At 42.6% G+C, this 15051-nt stretch overlaps 1 protein-coding gene across 2 annotated transcripts; it reads left to right on the top strand.

Moving 5' to 3' along the window:
• Window positions 1-1954: 1954 nt before the first annotated feature.
• LOC117491268 lies at window positions 1955-5268 on the top strand. 2 transcript variants are annotated; one of them, XM_034141172.1, is made up of 6 exons: window positions 1955-2016; window positions 2127-2432; window positions 2924-3229; window positions 3634-3774; window positions 3861-3911; window positions 4009-5268. In XM_034141172.1, the coding sequence occupies exons 1-6, from the start codon at window positions 1974-1976 to the stop codon at window positions 4014-4016; spliced, it is 855 nt and encodes a 284-aa protein (XP_033997063.1). In that variant the 5' UTR covers window positions 1955-1973; the 3' UTR covers window positions 4017-5268. The 2 variants fall into 2 exon arrangements, with proteins under 2 accessions (XP_033997063.1, XP_033997056.1); XM_034141165.1 differs by having other exon boundaries at window positions 3861-3919.
• The last annotated feature ends 9783 nt before the right edge of the window (window positions 5269-15051 follow it).

Below are 15051 nucleotides of genomic sequence, written 5' to 3'. Positions count from 1 at the left end.
AATTAGTTTTCAATGTGCTCAATAAAAGTACCAAGAGAAAGAGGCTACCATCTACTCTTATGCATCTGAGTACTCTGCTATAAGTGCTGCATTCATTGCGCAGTGGAGCAGATTTTTGTAAATCTTTCAGACAGATTTTTGTTGATTATCCGGCAAACTTAAGTCGGTCAAAAAGACAGTCATGTCATGACTTTACCCTTTACTGAAATGTTTTATTATTCCACTTTCACTTTTAAAATCAGCAGTGCATGCCGAGTTTCCTGAGGCTAAAACAGAGAGTGAGAAAGGCAGAAGCCCCTCTCTGTTGACGCGTTAGTTTGAAGCCAAACCACAACAGTCCCTAAGTTTCCATGCATCATTTGTCTGTCAGTAGAGACTGTGAATGCATGTCAATCTGTTTCTGTCAGCTTGCCAAATGCAGGCAGTGCTGTGCACACAAAGAAAAATGTAGATGGTACAAAGCATATGATTTCACTTGTTAGAAGCAACAGCATTGCTCTGTCAAATTAGAATACTTCAAAAAAGGCTGAGGATCCCAAGTTAAGGTATGCTTTGAGGCTTCTTCTAAGCCTACAATGCTCCAGATATGGCAATGACAAACTTAAATCCCAAGCTCCTCCAACAATGCAACATAATATATATATATAGGACATCAAACGATAAAAACTAATGAAGTGCAAGAAGAAACATTAGAATAGTGCAGATTATGTTGCAAGACCAATGGGCAAGTAATGCTTTTGACGTAAACTATAAACATGTCAGAAATAAATAAAACAATAAACTAGTGCAAAGAATGTTGTAAGTGACCAAGTAAATGCAGGAGTCTATAAACATGTAAAATTAAATAGTGAAAAAATAAAATACTGTTTATTGTGATTAACATTAAGATAAATCAATTGTAAGATGCAGAGAGAAGCATGCTTTAGGTTATGGAGGCACTTAACAGAGCTCAGGCATTAAGCGGTCTTATGGCCTGTGGGATGAAACTGTCCCTTAGTCTGGTTTTAGACCTGATGCTGCGTCACCGCCTGTCAGACGGCAGCAGACAGAACACTTTGTGGCTGGGATGATGGGGGTCTCAGTTTTAGTAATACTTCTAATGCCAGAGTTTGACTGAAATCGGTGTTCCTATTATTCATTAAAAAACACTTAAGGATCTTTAATAAAGTGGTGCGCTGTTCTTGCCTTTCTCTCCACTATGTATAAAGGTGATACAATGTGGTAAGAGCTCTCCTCTGTCTGCTATGTTTGCTACTGGTGACTGACAGGCAGAGTGGGCAGGTTATCACTAGGAGTCCATTATATTCTGCATAAGACAGCTTCTCTATTTTAGTGTAATAGTGTAACAAATACTTTCTAAATGTAGATTAATCAAACTTATCAATTTAAGTCCTATTGTTATGATTCAATTTTTAATATCAGCTGTGTATCTGAGGACTATGTGCCTTTCAGTCAACCTGTTTATTATGCACATCTTTCGATTTGTGTGTGGAAACATTTGAAAAATCTTAAAATATTGCATAAAACAATGTTAAGAAAATACAACAGGCCATGAATCACAAACATATTACTGCTTGCTATCTAGTTGAGGATTTCTGGTGATAACGCCACGCAACAAATACAAACTAATGTAAATATATGGAACAGAAAATGTATTGTGTGATATTGTCTCTTTGGTTTTTCTGTTTGTTTATAATAGTATTTCACAATAACATCAGATCATTTACTGTTTTAACTCTGTGTCAGCAATAGAAACCCAACATGAAAAGTGGGCTGTTGGTTTTGTTTCATGTGTTCAGGCTGCACAAGGCAGTTGATGGTTCATTATATTTCCGCTGTGGTGCTAAAAGGCGACTTAGGAGGCCAATGAGATTGCTCTGAACTGTAACCTCCCACTTGATATGATGACATTATAGTGAATCATTTTTAATGCGTGTCAAAATTGCACCAGTCTCAAGTGGAATAAACAGAAAATGAGGATCGTATTTTATTTACTGCTGATGCTAACAGTGGGACGTAAGTACATGTAAAATGTCCTATTGATTTTCAGATGTGTGTGTCCATGTTTTTACAATAATTGAGAGAGCTCATTTTTTCTCTGTGGTTAATGTAAAATGTATTTTCAGGATGCACAAAAAAAAAAAACTTTGAGACAAAGACTGTTGGTGTTGGAGTTTCTGTGGAGCTGACTTGTCCCCGCAAGTCTTCGGGAAGCTTGTTTTGGATCAAGATTGATTCTAGAGACTTTCCTGAAGTCTTAAGAAAGACATTTAGCCTTAAGAGTAATGATCGCATCACAGCTAGAGAAGAGCGTGAACTATTTGTTCTACATATTAAAGAAGCAAAGCTAAGTGATGCTGCGGTCTACTACTGTATTCAAATAAGCCAACAGAACTTCGAATTCCTCACACAAACTGACCTAAGAGTTAAAGGTAAATACACTTCTTATTTCATTACAGCCAGTTAGTTAGTAACGCATTACAATTCCTGTTTCATGTACTTGAGTTTCTTTTTCCATATAAACAACAAGAATGTAAAAATTGTTCATTGTCAGTATCATTTTTACTCTTAAGTAGATTTGCAAAGAAATGTATGCACTTCTATTCTGCAACATTGGGACACACTTTTTGAACTACTATTACTTAGTTAACTATAATTAATCTTTATGTGAACTTGAGCTCAAATTGACGACACTGATTGAATGACAGCAAGAAATAAGAGAGCCAGTGAAACAATAAATTGCAACTAAGGAAGTATCTTTAATGAGATACTTGTAATCTCACTCAAGGAATTTGTATTTGAGTCAGTATAATTATGAAGTAATAATACATATACTTGAATGCCAATTTATTTACCTAATACTGATTGCAGCTTTGTTTTAAAAATGATCGTATTTCTATCTAACTGAAACGACATTTCCCAGAACCTGAAAGCACTGCAGTTTCTCCAACTGATCCAGTCCGTCCTGGAGACTCTGTGACTCTGCAGTGTTCAATACTCTCCAACTCCGGGAACAAAACACGACCAGAGGAACAACATCTGTGCTGTTTCAAGGCTTTTAATCAAAGTTTGAATAATACTCGAGGAAACGTTGTTGAAGTACATGAAAAGGAATCAGGTGGACCCTCAAAGAAGAAATGTGTCTACAGCTTATACAAGACATGTGACTGCGATGTGGCCACATGTGAGGACATCATTTCTGGAAATAGATCAGAACTCAACACTACAGGTAACTGCATCATATTTAACTTGAATTAGTAATGTAGCATATGAGATTGATTAAAGGTGGGGTAGGTTTGAGTAAGTTTGAGAAACCGGCTCGAGATCGCTAGAATTTGAAAATACACAACCGGAGAAAATGATTGGTCGTACTTTTTACAGTATTACGGCTTCCACAGATGACATTTTTTTATGGATTTTTTGTCAAAGCACTTAAGATATTCATTGCTATCGGGATGTTAAGAGCATTCCATGGAATATAACAAAAAGTGTATCTCGAGCCGGTTTCTCAAACTTACCTACCCCACCTTTAAGGTCAAGTAATGGTCCATAACATAATCACTTAGAAATTGCTCTTAATTTCACAAATGTTAATGTTCATTATCTTCTTTTTTCCCCACATTGTGTCAGCAGACTTCATGTTGAATCAGCAGCAGAAGAACAATACCATCATCTCTCTGTTAGGTGCTGCTTTGGCTATATGTGTGATTGTTAATGCCTTTCTCATTTATGCAATCAAGAAACTGAAGGGGAAATCCTGTGGTGTTTGCAACAGTAAGTACATTCACTGATACAAATATATATCAAACATATTTGGCAAAAGTAGCTTCACATGAATCTTTTATTTTTATATAATACAGCTGCTGTTACTCTGCATACAAATGAAACAACAGCGGGTCAAAATCAGCGAGGTCAGCAGGTAGAGTAAAAGACAAGCCTGTAAAGTTGTTAGCATAGTTTTTCCTCTAAAAATGTTGTCTCATAACATTTCCCTATATATTTTCACAGACAGATGATGACTCGTTGATTTATTCTGCACCAACCTTCATCAGAAGGAAATCTAGCAAAGGGACTGGGGGTGCAAAAGCAATGAAAGAAGAGTGTATCTACACTGATGCCCGGGCTCTTAGGTTGGCTTGATGGTGTAATACTGGATTTGCTAATCTTTGCAGATGCAATATTTATTTTCATTCTGTTCAAGAAAGGTACTAGCCCCTAATGTCATTAATCCAATTAATATATTGGATTGTACTGTATGTATATGTTTTGCACACATGAGTAATCTTCATGACACAAAAGTAATATAAAAGCTACTGTAAGCTTGTGTAGATAGACATACTGTACACTGTAGGGATACATATTTGTTTCATTGTGAGTTATCAAAGTTGTGAACAACAACTTGCATCATACAGTTTCAAGTCATACATTTACATTTTCCAAATCTGTGTACTGTCTGTGTCAATGCTATGTAAAGATAATTGTGTGTTGCTTTTTTCCTAATAAATAATTGAATTTTCACAAGAGATACCAAACTGATAAGCAATTGAACCTGCTGCTCTGCTCACACATACAGATACAGCTCAGATTTATGAACATACTGCACATGTTTAACCACCCCCCACCCCCCCTTAGTTATTACCTAAACAAGCTCGGCATTATACTTTTGCTCACATAGGTCAACCAAACTCAGGTCAAAGTTCATTAAATGTGTACATATCTTTTTAACATCATATAGCCTACATCCATTGAACACACAAAATACCCAATAATCCAGAAGGCTTGCATAAAAACTGTTTTTCCATAGTGATGTCAATATGGGTTAAGACTAAAAAGTAAATTATATATATTTATATACCTATTTACTGCTTTACAAATTGTATGCAGTAATTCTTTTTCAGATACGCTGGTTCCAGTGACCACAGTTGAACTTGGTAATCTGCGACCGTCACCTGTGCTACGCTTAATTTTGAGAGTCAGCGTAAACAGCTCCACTACAAGCAGAGTGCAGAAGAGCCAATACTTCATAACAGAATAATGACCCAATCAAGTGATGTATCTCAATTTGCGTACTTCTGTAGTTGAATTTTCAGTTTGAGTGCATAACAGCGTCCCAAAGTGTATGTGCTATGCGTACCTGAATCTTGCACTCATAACACTGTTGAACTGTGGACACATCTCTCACTGGAACACTATGCCAAAAAAATTGAAACTGAGCATTTTGATTCCCTTGCATCATTTTAAAACACGGCTGGATGAAATGTTATTAGATACCTGTCATTGTGAATAGGTTGCTAATTTATACCCCTGTAATTATGTTGTGATGTCCTTTTTGTTTTCTGTTGTTTTTATGTGTAACCAATGTACCGCAGGTCTCCCTTGAAAAAGAGATCGTTGATCTCAATGGGATTTTTCACCTGGTTAAATAAAGGCTACAAACAAACTAATCCCTATCGGCTTACTTCAGACGCTATTGCTGTTGCTCCGGTGAACACCACATCATATAAATAAGTTAAAAGTTTTTAATGTTTCATCAAAGTTCAACATATGTTTTTATTTTTTAAAAGGTTATGCTTTGAGCTGGAAACATTAATTCAATAGAAAGGAGAATAGAGTGGTGCAGAGATGTCAGTTTTGTGGGCCGACCCAGAAGGTAGCAGGGCAAGGGATCCCTCGACAAAAATAAATTGTATTTTTCCATTTGATTTTGGAGTATTTTTGAAAATAGGATCTGTTTATGACAATTGAAAGTTCCGTTCAGCAAGATAATCTTTACATAATGTTTATCATTTTTTCTATTATTTTTGAGGCATAAATGCAATGAGCAGAAGTAAAAAGCTTACAATAGGTGATAAACGAACTACATTACATTCACATGGCTGGGCGTCACCACCGCTTTACTCAAGGCTCACTCGTGTTTGGCATGATGACGTTGAGTAGTCTCATTTAGTCAGTTATCATTAAAGCCGGTTTTATGACACGTAGAAGCTGCAGTCGTTCTCAAGTGCTGCATTTACTGACATATTTTATTTAATTAATTAAGGCCTCTCACTAAAAGCCACTGACTTTAAGACGAGAGAACCGGAAGTGGTTAAGTACTTACTAGGGATGTAACGATACCAAAAACTCACGGTGCGATAATATCGATATTGAAAAATAAATTTTAAAAAAAAGATTTAAAGATTTTTATTTTTTTTAATGATTTTTAAATTTAAACTATTTTTATCTGACATTTTTTTCTTTATTAAATAATAAATCAGATTTGTACAGCATTTTTGTAGGATAGTAGTATTTTAAAGTGTCAAAAACAAAGTGACAGTAACAGACTGGAACAAGAACTAGTACTACCAAACAAAGCAGGCATTTTCTTTGTGCCACTGCATCTCACAAATAAACAAGACCATTTAATAATCAGACCCTGCAATAAAATAAATCAAGTTTCACTTTAGTTTTTCAAGTAACTCAAACTCAAACTCACTCACTCAGCATCATCAGACAGGTTTTTTTTTTTTAGGAATATGAGCATGTCCACATTTCCAGGTAGAAGCTGGGATGTTTGGGCATTTACAATATCCCCTGCTGTGGAAAAAACTCTCTCGCTTGGTACTGATGTTGCTGGGACAGCAGTGGTCGCGTTAACCGAATATTTTTTTTTAACAATGACAGAAAGATCTGAAAGCAGTCTGTCATTTTGACAGATTAGAACAAACTCGGAACAGCGCCAAAGTTTCCCCGCAGCGAGGCTCTGGTGTTTGCCTTGTTATGCATGCCCTCCAAAAGGAAATTATATAGTTTCCAAACTGTACTTTGCCGTACAGATCATTGAAATGTCTGGGAGTTTTTGCTTTACGCTGTGCGCGCTCCCGCGAGGTGCATGCATGTCTCGGTGGGCATGCATAACACGGAATAACACCGCCCCCCCCGTTGACAGTTCACGAGCGTGCTCTCTCTCTCCCCCCCCCCCCGTGTCAGCGCGACACGTTAGTGGCCAGTTCAGACCCGACCGGTAATAATGGATTATGACGGAAATGTTACGATCCTGTCTGTCAAAAATGACTGACAGCGGAAAAAGTCTAACGCCACCTCACAGGTCTCCCTTGAAAAAGAGATTGATGATCTCAATGGGATCACCTGGTTAAATAAAGGTTAAAAAAAAAAAGATTAAAAAAAAAAAATGAAAAATCGCGGTAGATTTTGTCAGTCTCACGACGGTATTGAGACGTTTATTTTTGTATTACTTCTGTATAGATGAACCCACAATATAGGGCAATAAAATGTTCACATCGTGAGGTGACACAGAATCTAACGACACCAACAGTACCACTGAATTATACGTATTTGCGACGTTATAAGCAAAAACGGACATCAAAATAGGTGACGCTAGGTAGCTAAAAATGCTAACATTTTTACCTTGGCTCTGTAGTCTCTCCAAAGTGGTTTTCAATGGCATTAAAACGATAAAAACGCTGCTGAAGTTAATCCATAGGTTAATCTTGTTACGATATCCGATAGGACCCAAACGCAGGACACGGCAGAGTGTTGGAAAAAGGTTTATTGTGAGGTGGAGGAGCGTGGAGAGTAATCCGGTTGGAATGATGACTGGTGGCGGCAGGTGATGGTAACAAGGCGGCTGGATAGTGATCCTGGAGCATAAGAGAAACAGATGAGAAAAGTATTCCGTGTACAGAGAAATAGTTTTAAATCGGCTAAGAAGGCTGAGAGTTACCACTGGGGTTTAAACAACGATCTGGCGCTGACATGTTGTGGAGCCTCCGCTGATATACCATTAGTAAATGGCTGAATGGGAATCAGGTGTGTAAAGCTGATTGCACCAGGTGGAGATTTGCAGCAGGTGGAGATTGAGCCGGGAGCCAGGAGTGACAGCCACCACGCCCACACAGACAGGGAAAGGGAACACACACTCACAAGGGAGGTGGCTGAAGAGTAGAGCCACCACAGTACCCCCCTCTTAAGGGACGCCTCCAGGCGGTCTACCAGGTCTACCAGGTCTACCAGGGTTATCCCGGTGGAAGTCCCGAACCAGGGACGCGCCCACGATGTTTCGCCGGGGAACCCAAGACCTCTCCTCTGGACCATAGCCCTCCCAATCCACAAAATATTGGAATCCCCTTCCACGGCGACGAACGTCCAACAATCGCCTGACGGTGTAGGTTGGGTGATCATTGATGATGCGGGGGGGTGGGGGAACACTCACTGGAGGAGACAAGGGGCTGCTGGCAACAGGTTTTAACAGAGAAACATGAAATGTCGGATGAACCTTCATGTGTGGGGGAAGCTTGAGTTTTACTGCAGATGGGTTGATAACTGAGTCGATGATGAAGGGGCCGACATAACGTGGCGTGAGTTTCTTCGACTCTGTCTTGAGTGGGAGATCTTTGGAGGAAAGCCAAACACTCTGACCTGGTAAGTAGTTGGGAGCCGGGGTCCTGTGGCGGTCTGCGATGAGGCAGTTGCGGGCAGCGGAGCGGAGCAGGGCGGCTCGGGTATCCCTCCACACCTTATGACAGCGACGAAGGTGGGTCTGAACGGAAGGAACAGCAACCTCCTCTTCCTGGGATGGAAACAGGGGTGGTTGGAAACCCATGGCACAATGAAAGGGTGAAATACCTGTGGCTGCATTTGGCAGGGAGTTGTGGGCATATTCGATCCATGGCAGATGTGGGCACCATGACGAAGGGTTCCTGAAAGCCACACAGCGAAGAGCCGCCCCCAGATCCTGGTTGGCCCGTTCCGTTTGCCCGTTCGTCTGAGGATGATATCCAGATGACAGGCTCACTGATGCTCCCAGAGCCTGACAGAAGGCTTTCCAAACGTGGGAAATGAACTGGGGACCCCGGTCAGAGACGATGTCGGTGGGAATCCCATGGAGTCGAACAACATGATTGACCAGAAGATCTGCAGTCTCTCGGGCTGTGGGAAGCTTGGGAAGAGCAACAAAGTGTACCATCTTGGAAAATCTGTCCACAATAGTTAGGATGATGGTATTTCCTTGTGACAGTGGAAGTCCAGTGACAAAATCCAAGGCCACATGCGACCAAGGACGCCTAGGTACCGGCAGCGGCCGAAGCAGGCCAGAGGGAGATTGGTGGGAGGACTTGGCGCGGGCACATACTGTACAGGCAGCAACAAAGGCCCTGGTGTCTTGAGCCATGGAAGGCCACCAGAACCGTTGTTTTAGAATAAACAGTGTGCGATGGACACCAGGATGACAGGAGAGACGGGAGGCGTGTGCCCACTGCAGGACCTTGGAGCGAACAGGGGTAGGCACAAAAAGACTATTAGCTGGGCAGTTACCTGGGTTAGGTTGCGCCCGCTGAGCCTCCTTAACCAATGACTCAATCTCCCAGGTAACAGCCGCCACCACGCAGGAGGCAGGCAGGATAGTGTCTGGATTGGCAGCTGGTCCTTCGGAAGCGAACTGGCGAGAGAGAGCGTCCGGCTTGAGGTTCCGTGACCCTGGACGGTAGGTAAGGGTGAATGAGAAGCGGCCGAAATACAGGGCCCATCGAGCCTGACGAGAGTTAAGGCGCTTGGCAGATTGGATGTACGCCAAGTTTTTGTGGTCTGTCCATACAATAAAAGGGAGCTCGGCTCCCTCCAGCCAGTGCCTCCACTCCTCTAGGGCAAGTTTGACAGCCAGCAGCTCTCTGTTACCCACGTCATAGTTCTTCTCAGCTGGAGTGAGGCGGCGAGAGAAAAATGCACATGGATGTAATTTTTGGTCTCGTTCCGAGCGCTGGGAAAGAACTGCCCCTACCCCGGTGTTGGAGGCATCGACCTCCACCACAAACTGGCGAGAGGAATCAGGGTGGATGAGCACAGGGGCAGTGGTGAAAAGTCTCTTTAGCTCCGAGAAGGCTGCATCGCACTCTGGAGTCCAGAAAAAACCAGTTGTAGGGGAAGTGAGTCTGGTTAAAGGGCCCGCCACTCTGCTGTAGTCTCTGATGAAGCGCCGATAAAAATTGGCGAAACCAAGAAACTGTTGAAGCAGTTTAACTGAGGTTGGTTTGGGCCACCCCGCCACCGCTTGGATCTTCTCAGGGTCGGTCCTAATCTTTCCTTCCTCAACGATGTAGCCCAGGAATGAGACTGTGTTGACATGGAATTCGCATTTCTCCGCCTTCACAAAGAGTCTGTTTTCAAGGAGTCTCTGCAGCACCTGCCTGACATGGATAATGTGCTCCTCCTTGTTACGGGAGAAAATGAGAATGTCATCCAAGTAGACAAAGACTGACCGGTTGAGGAGGTCACGGAGTACATCGTTCACCATTGACTGAAAAACTGCTGGGGCATTCGTCAGTCCAAAAGGCATCACCAGATACTCAAAGTGACCGAGTGGTGTGTTAAAGGCAGTCTTGCACTCGTCCCCTTCACGGATTCTGACGAGGTGGTAGGCATTGCGGAGGTCCAGTTTGGAAAAGATGGTGGCTTCCTGGAGGGGTTCAAAGGCGGAGTTAATGAGGGGTAATGGATATTTGTTTTTTATAGTGATGGCATTGAGACCCCTGTAATCAATGCAGGGCCTCAGTGAGCGGTCCTTCTTGGACACGAAGAAGAACCCAGCACCGACCGGGGAGGAGGATGGGCGGATGACACCAGCAGCCAGGGAGTCATGGATGTAACTCTCCATGGATTTTCTCTCAGGGCGAGACAGGTTGAACAGACGTGAGGAAGGCAGAGGGGCCCCGGGAAGGAGGTCAATGGGACAGTCGTAGGGTCGATGAGGAGGAAGAGAAAGAGCTCGCTGTTTACTGAACACCTCTCCTAGGCTATGATATTCCATGGGGACAGATAACAGGTCAGGCGGCTCGATCTTGGGTGGTGGAGCGGCGGCCTCTGCTGGCGGTAGGGCAGACTGCAGGCATGAGGATAAACAAAAACAACTCCAACTAATGATTTTGCCAGTTATCCAATCAATCTGGGGGTTGTGTGTTCTTAACCAGGGATGACCCAACACTATGGGAGCATGAGGTGAGGAAATAAGGTGAAACTGAATAAACTCACGATGGTTTCCAGACAGAATGAGGTTTACTGGCTTGGTGCGGTGAGTGACTTGGGCCAGGAATTGTCCATTAAGAGCATTGGCATTAAGAGGTGAATCCAACACTTCGCAGGGAATTCCTGCCTGAGCTGCGATGTCAATGTCCAAAAAATTCTCGTCTGCCCCCGAGTCCACTAAGGCGAGCAGGGGTAGTGACTGTTGGTTGCAGCAAAGAACGGCTTCTAGCTGCGTTCTGGGTCGGGGGTTGAGAGAGGAGGAAGGGCTCGCCAGAATCCCCACAGCTACTGACGAGCCTGACCTTTTGGCAGATTAGGACAGGAGGAAACTAGATGACTGGTTTGGCTGCAATAAACACATTCCCCAGCCTGGATCCTTCTAGCCCGCTCAGATGGTGAGAGGTGGGCCCTTCCCACTTGCATGGGCTCATCTTCGGGGGGTGAAACCGAGAAAGGAGTCGGAAAGGATCTGGAGATTGGGGCAGTGGCAGTGCCAATTCGGGGATCAAGTGAGGAGTAGCTGGGATTGGGGTGACGGCTATTCCTATCCCTGCGTCTCTCTCTGAGGCGATTATCAATCTTGATAGCTGTGGCAATTAAATTATCCAAGCTAACTGGATCATCCCTAGCAGCTAGCTCGTCTTTAATTGCTTCGTTCAGCCCTTGAAGAAAAACATCTTGCAATGACTCGTTATTCCAGCCTGAGTCAGCAGCAACTGTTCTAAACTCAACTGAAAATTCGGCTACACTACGGGAGCCCTGCCGGAGAGAAAGAAGGCGCCTAGAAGCGTCCCTCCCCCGTACCGGGTGATCAAAAACTTTTTTCATTTCGGAAATGAAAGTATCAAATGATGAGCAAATGTGTGGCTGGCTCTCCCTAACGGCTGTAGCCCAATCTAGAGCACTCCCCCTCAACAGACTCATTACATATGCTACCCTAGCCCCATCTGTGTGATAAGTACTAGGCTGCTGCTCAAAGACTAACGAACACTGGAACAAAAAGGCTCTACAAATACCCAAATCTCCAGCGTATCGCTCCGGTGTAGGAATAACAGCCTCTCGTAGCTGATGGAGAGGTGCGGCAGGAGCGGGGGGAGGAGCTGTCGGCTGTGCAGCGGGCTGCGGGGGAGAAAACTGGGAGGTGAGCAGTTCCACTTGTGTGCCGATCCTTTGCACGTTAGTGGAGAGGTTCCGGAGAGTCTCCACAACCTCACGGAGAACCACGTCGTGATGCCCCACGAGAGCACCTTGATTGGCCAGGGCTTGGCTGAGTTCGTCCGCAGTCTTGGACTGGTGGCCTGTGTCCGCTGAGTCCATACTGGCCAGATCGTTCTGTTACGATATCCGATAGGACCCAAACGCAGGACACGGCAGAGTGTTGGAAAAAGGTTTATTGTGAGGTGGAGGAGCGTGGAGAGTAATCCGGTTGGAATGATGACTGGTGGCGGCAGGTGATGGTAACAAGGCGGCTGGATAGTGATCCTGGAGCATAAGAGAAACAGATGAGAAAAGTATTCCGTGTACAGAGAAATAGTTTTAAATCGGCTAAGAAGGCTGAGAGTTACCACTGGGGTTTAAACAACGATCTGGCGCTGACATGTTGTGGAGCCTCCGCTGATATACCATTAGTAAATGGCTGAATGGGAATCAGGTGTGTAAAGCTGATTGCACCAGGTGGAGATTTGCAGCAGGTGGAGATTGAGCCGGGAGCCAGGAGTGACAGCCACCACGCCCACACAGACAGGGAAAGGGAACACACACTCACAAGGGAGGTGGCTGAAGAGTAGAGCCACCACAAATCTAATGTGTCTGTGTCCCTTTGAAATGATTTCTGATAATCCATAAGCATTAACCTGTTTCACGCCTTCCCCCCGGTACCGGGCGGATAAACGCGTCATTTGCAGGAAACAACGTCTAAGGAATCTTAATATTGAATAAAACTATGAATGTGTTATATCCATGTAACGGGAAGAAACTCAGCTAACTGATCTTTTTAATTTTTTTTTTCAAAAAAAACCCACAATGCTAGCACTCAGCCTCTGAATTAGCCTCGATCGAAAAAACGGGACCGACAAAGGCACATAAACTCACTCAGAACTCCCTTATTACTTATCCTAGATGCACAACCAAACACTATTTTTTGGTGTCCTGGAGACACTGAATCTAACGGTGCCCACCTCAACACTCAGTGATAAACATTCGCGACGCTATCAACGAAAGCGTACATCATCACATGTGGAGCCAAGAAGCTAAACATGTAAATATGACTTACCTTGGTCAAAAGTGGTCTTCAATGGCATTAAAACGATAAAAAAACGATGCTGCAGTTAATCCATAGGTTCATCCTATGTGTCTGTGCCTTCTTTGAAATTATTTCTGATAATCCATAAGCAATACAACTGCGTTTTAGTTTCCAAACTCCAGAAGGAGACATTCCTCCAGTTTAGTTTCGCTTTCCACACGCGAAGCGGCAACATTTTTTCTTTACAATGTGTGTCTATGTAAGTCTCCTCCTTCGATTCTATTGGCTCTAACGGTCACAAGGGTATGTCAACCAACCAGATCGAGCAAGGGGGGCCAGAGATAGGTCAAATCCACCCAAATGACCCCAGATGGCCCAGTTTTTGGCTAAATCTCTCTAAAAAGGTCAAATTTCACTTGTTTTGCATCAATCTTGATACAGGGTACTTATTATATGTTGTACTTTGGATTCCTAAAGCTTTTAGTCTACTAACCCATCATCCAAGGGTAGTTTTCACTATCTGTAAAAAATAATTTTTGGACGGACACTATAATTTACAGTTTTTTACTATGTAAAATCTGAATTTTCTTTAAAATAAAAAACATTTATATTGATTCTGACACTTCTACATCCAACTCACAGGTTTATCATTACTTTGAGAAAAGATTATTAATTTAACCCTTTTAGAAGGGAAGATATGGTCATTTGTTCTGGGAATGTCATTTTCGAGTCTGAGACCTGAAAAACAGGCTCAGAGTGGAACAGGTTAAAACTGCTTTTCCGTTTCCAGATGTCAAAGCTAGCTATAGGTTCACTCTGATGCAAAATTACATGCGCGAAGCCCCCACCCTTTCTCTTCACAACGTGTGTGTGTGCGGGACTCCCCCTTCGATTCTATTGGCTCTAACGGTCAGAAAGAGGTGTCAACCATCAAAATCGAGCAATGGGGGCCAGAGATATGGAAAATCCACCCAAATGACCCCAGAAGTGGTTTCTTTTTGCTAAATCTCTCTAAAAAGGTAAAATGTCACTTGTTTTGCATCAATCTTGATGCAGGGTACTTATTATATGTTGTACTTTGGATTCCTAAAGCTTTTAGTCTACTAACCCATCATCCAAGGGTGGTTTTCACTATAAGTAAAAAAGAATTTTTGGACGGACACTATAATTTACTGTTTTTTACTATGTAAAATCTGAATTTTCTTTAAAATAAAAAACATTTATATTGATTCTGACTTTTCTACATCCAACTCACAGGTTTATCATTACTTTGAGAAAAAAGATTATTAATTTAACCCTTTTAGAAGGGAAGATATGGTCATTTGTTCTGGGAATGTCATTTTCGAGCCTGAGACCTGAAAAACAGGCTCAGGGCTTAAATGATTATTAAAGTCTACAGCATAAAATACATCAGTAAATACAAGTCTTCTGAACTTTTAAGAAGTTACGTATCTTAAAAAAGGTAGTCGCTAACAAAGCGCTAACTGAGACTCATTAAACGGCAGCATGCTGAAGTCTGCCTTTAGCAGTTACATGAGCTTGGTGTATTTTGTGTAAAGATGTAAATAGTGGTTTTCTAGTCTTTCTAGACATGTTGACTGCTGGGCACGAAAACCACCAACCTCTGGTCAGAGGACGACCACTCTACCTCCTGAGCCACAGCCGCCTCTTTATAGCGTTAGCGCTTAACTGCTGACTATTATATGTATACATTTTTAAAGTTATGATTATTTTTGAAGATTTTCTTGCTGAACAAAATTCTTAAGTTCCATACTTTTTTTTGCCAGAGAACT

The sequence above is a fragment of the Trematomus bernacchii genome, unplaced genomic scaffold (assembly GCF_902827165.1).
Source record: "Trematomus bernacchii unplaced genomic scaffold, fTreBer1.1, whole genome shotgun sequence".
Classification (NCBI taxonomy): domain Eukaryota; kingdom Metazoa; phylum Chordata; class Actinopteri; order Perciformes; family Nototheniidae; genus Trematomus; species Trematomus bernacchii.
This window is presented reverse-complemented; position numbering and strand designations above follow the sequence as displayed.

Bases quoted from the DNA above. Each gene is read 5' to 3' on its own strand.
- LOC117491268 (XM_034141165.1), top strand. From the start codon at position 1,974: ATGAGGATCGTATTTTATTTACTGCTGATGCTAACAGTGGGAC. The intron at 2,017-2,126 runs GTAAGTACATGT...ATGTATTTTCAG, and splicing joins GCTGATGCTAACAGTGGGAC to GATGCACAAAAAAAAAAAAC. The intron at 2,433-2,923 runs GTAAATACACTT...GACATTTCCCAG, and splicing joins AACTGACCTAAGAGTTAAAG to AACCTGAAAGCACTGCAGTT.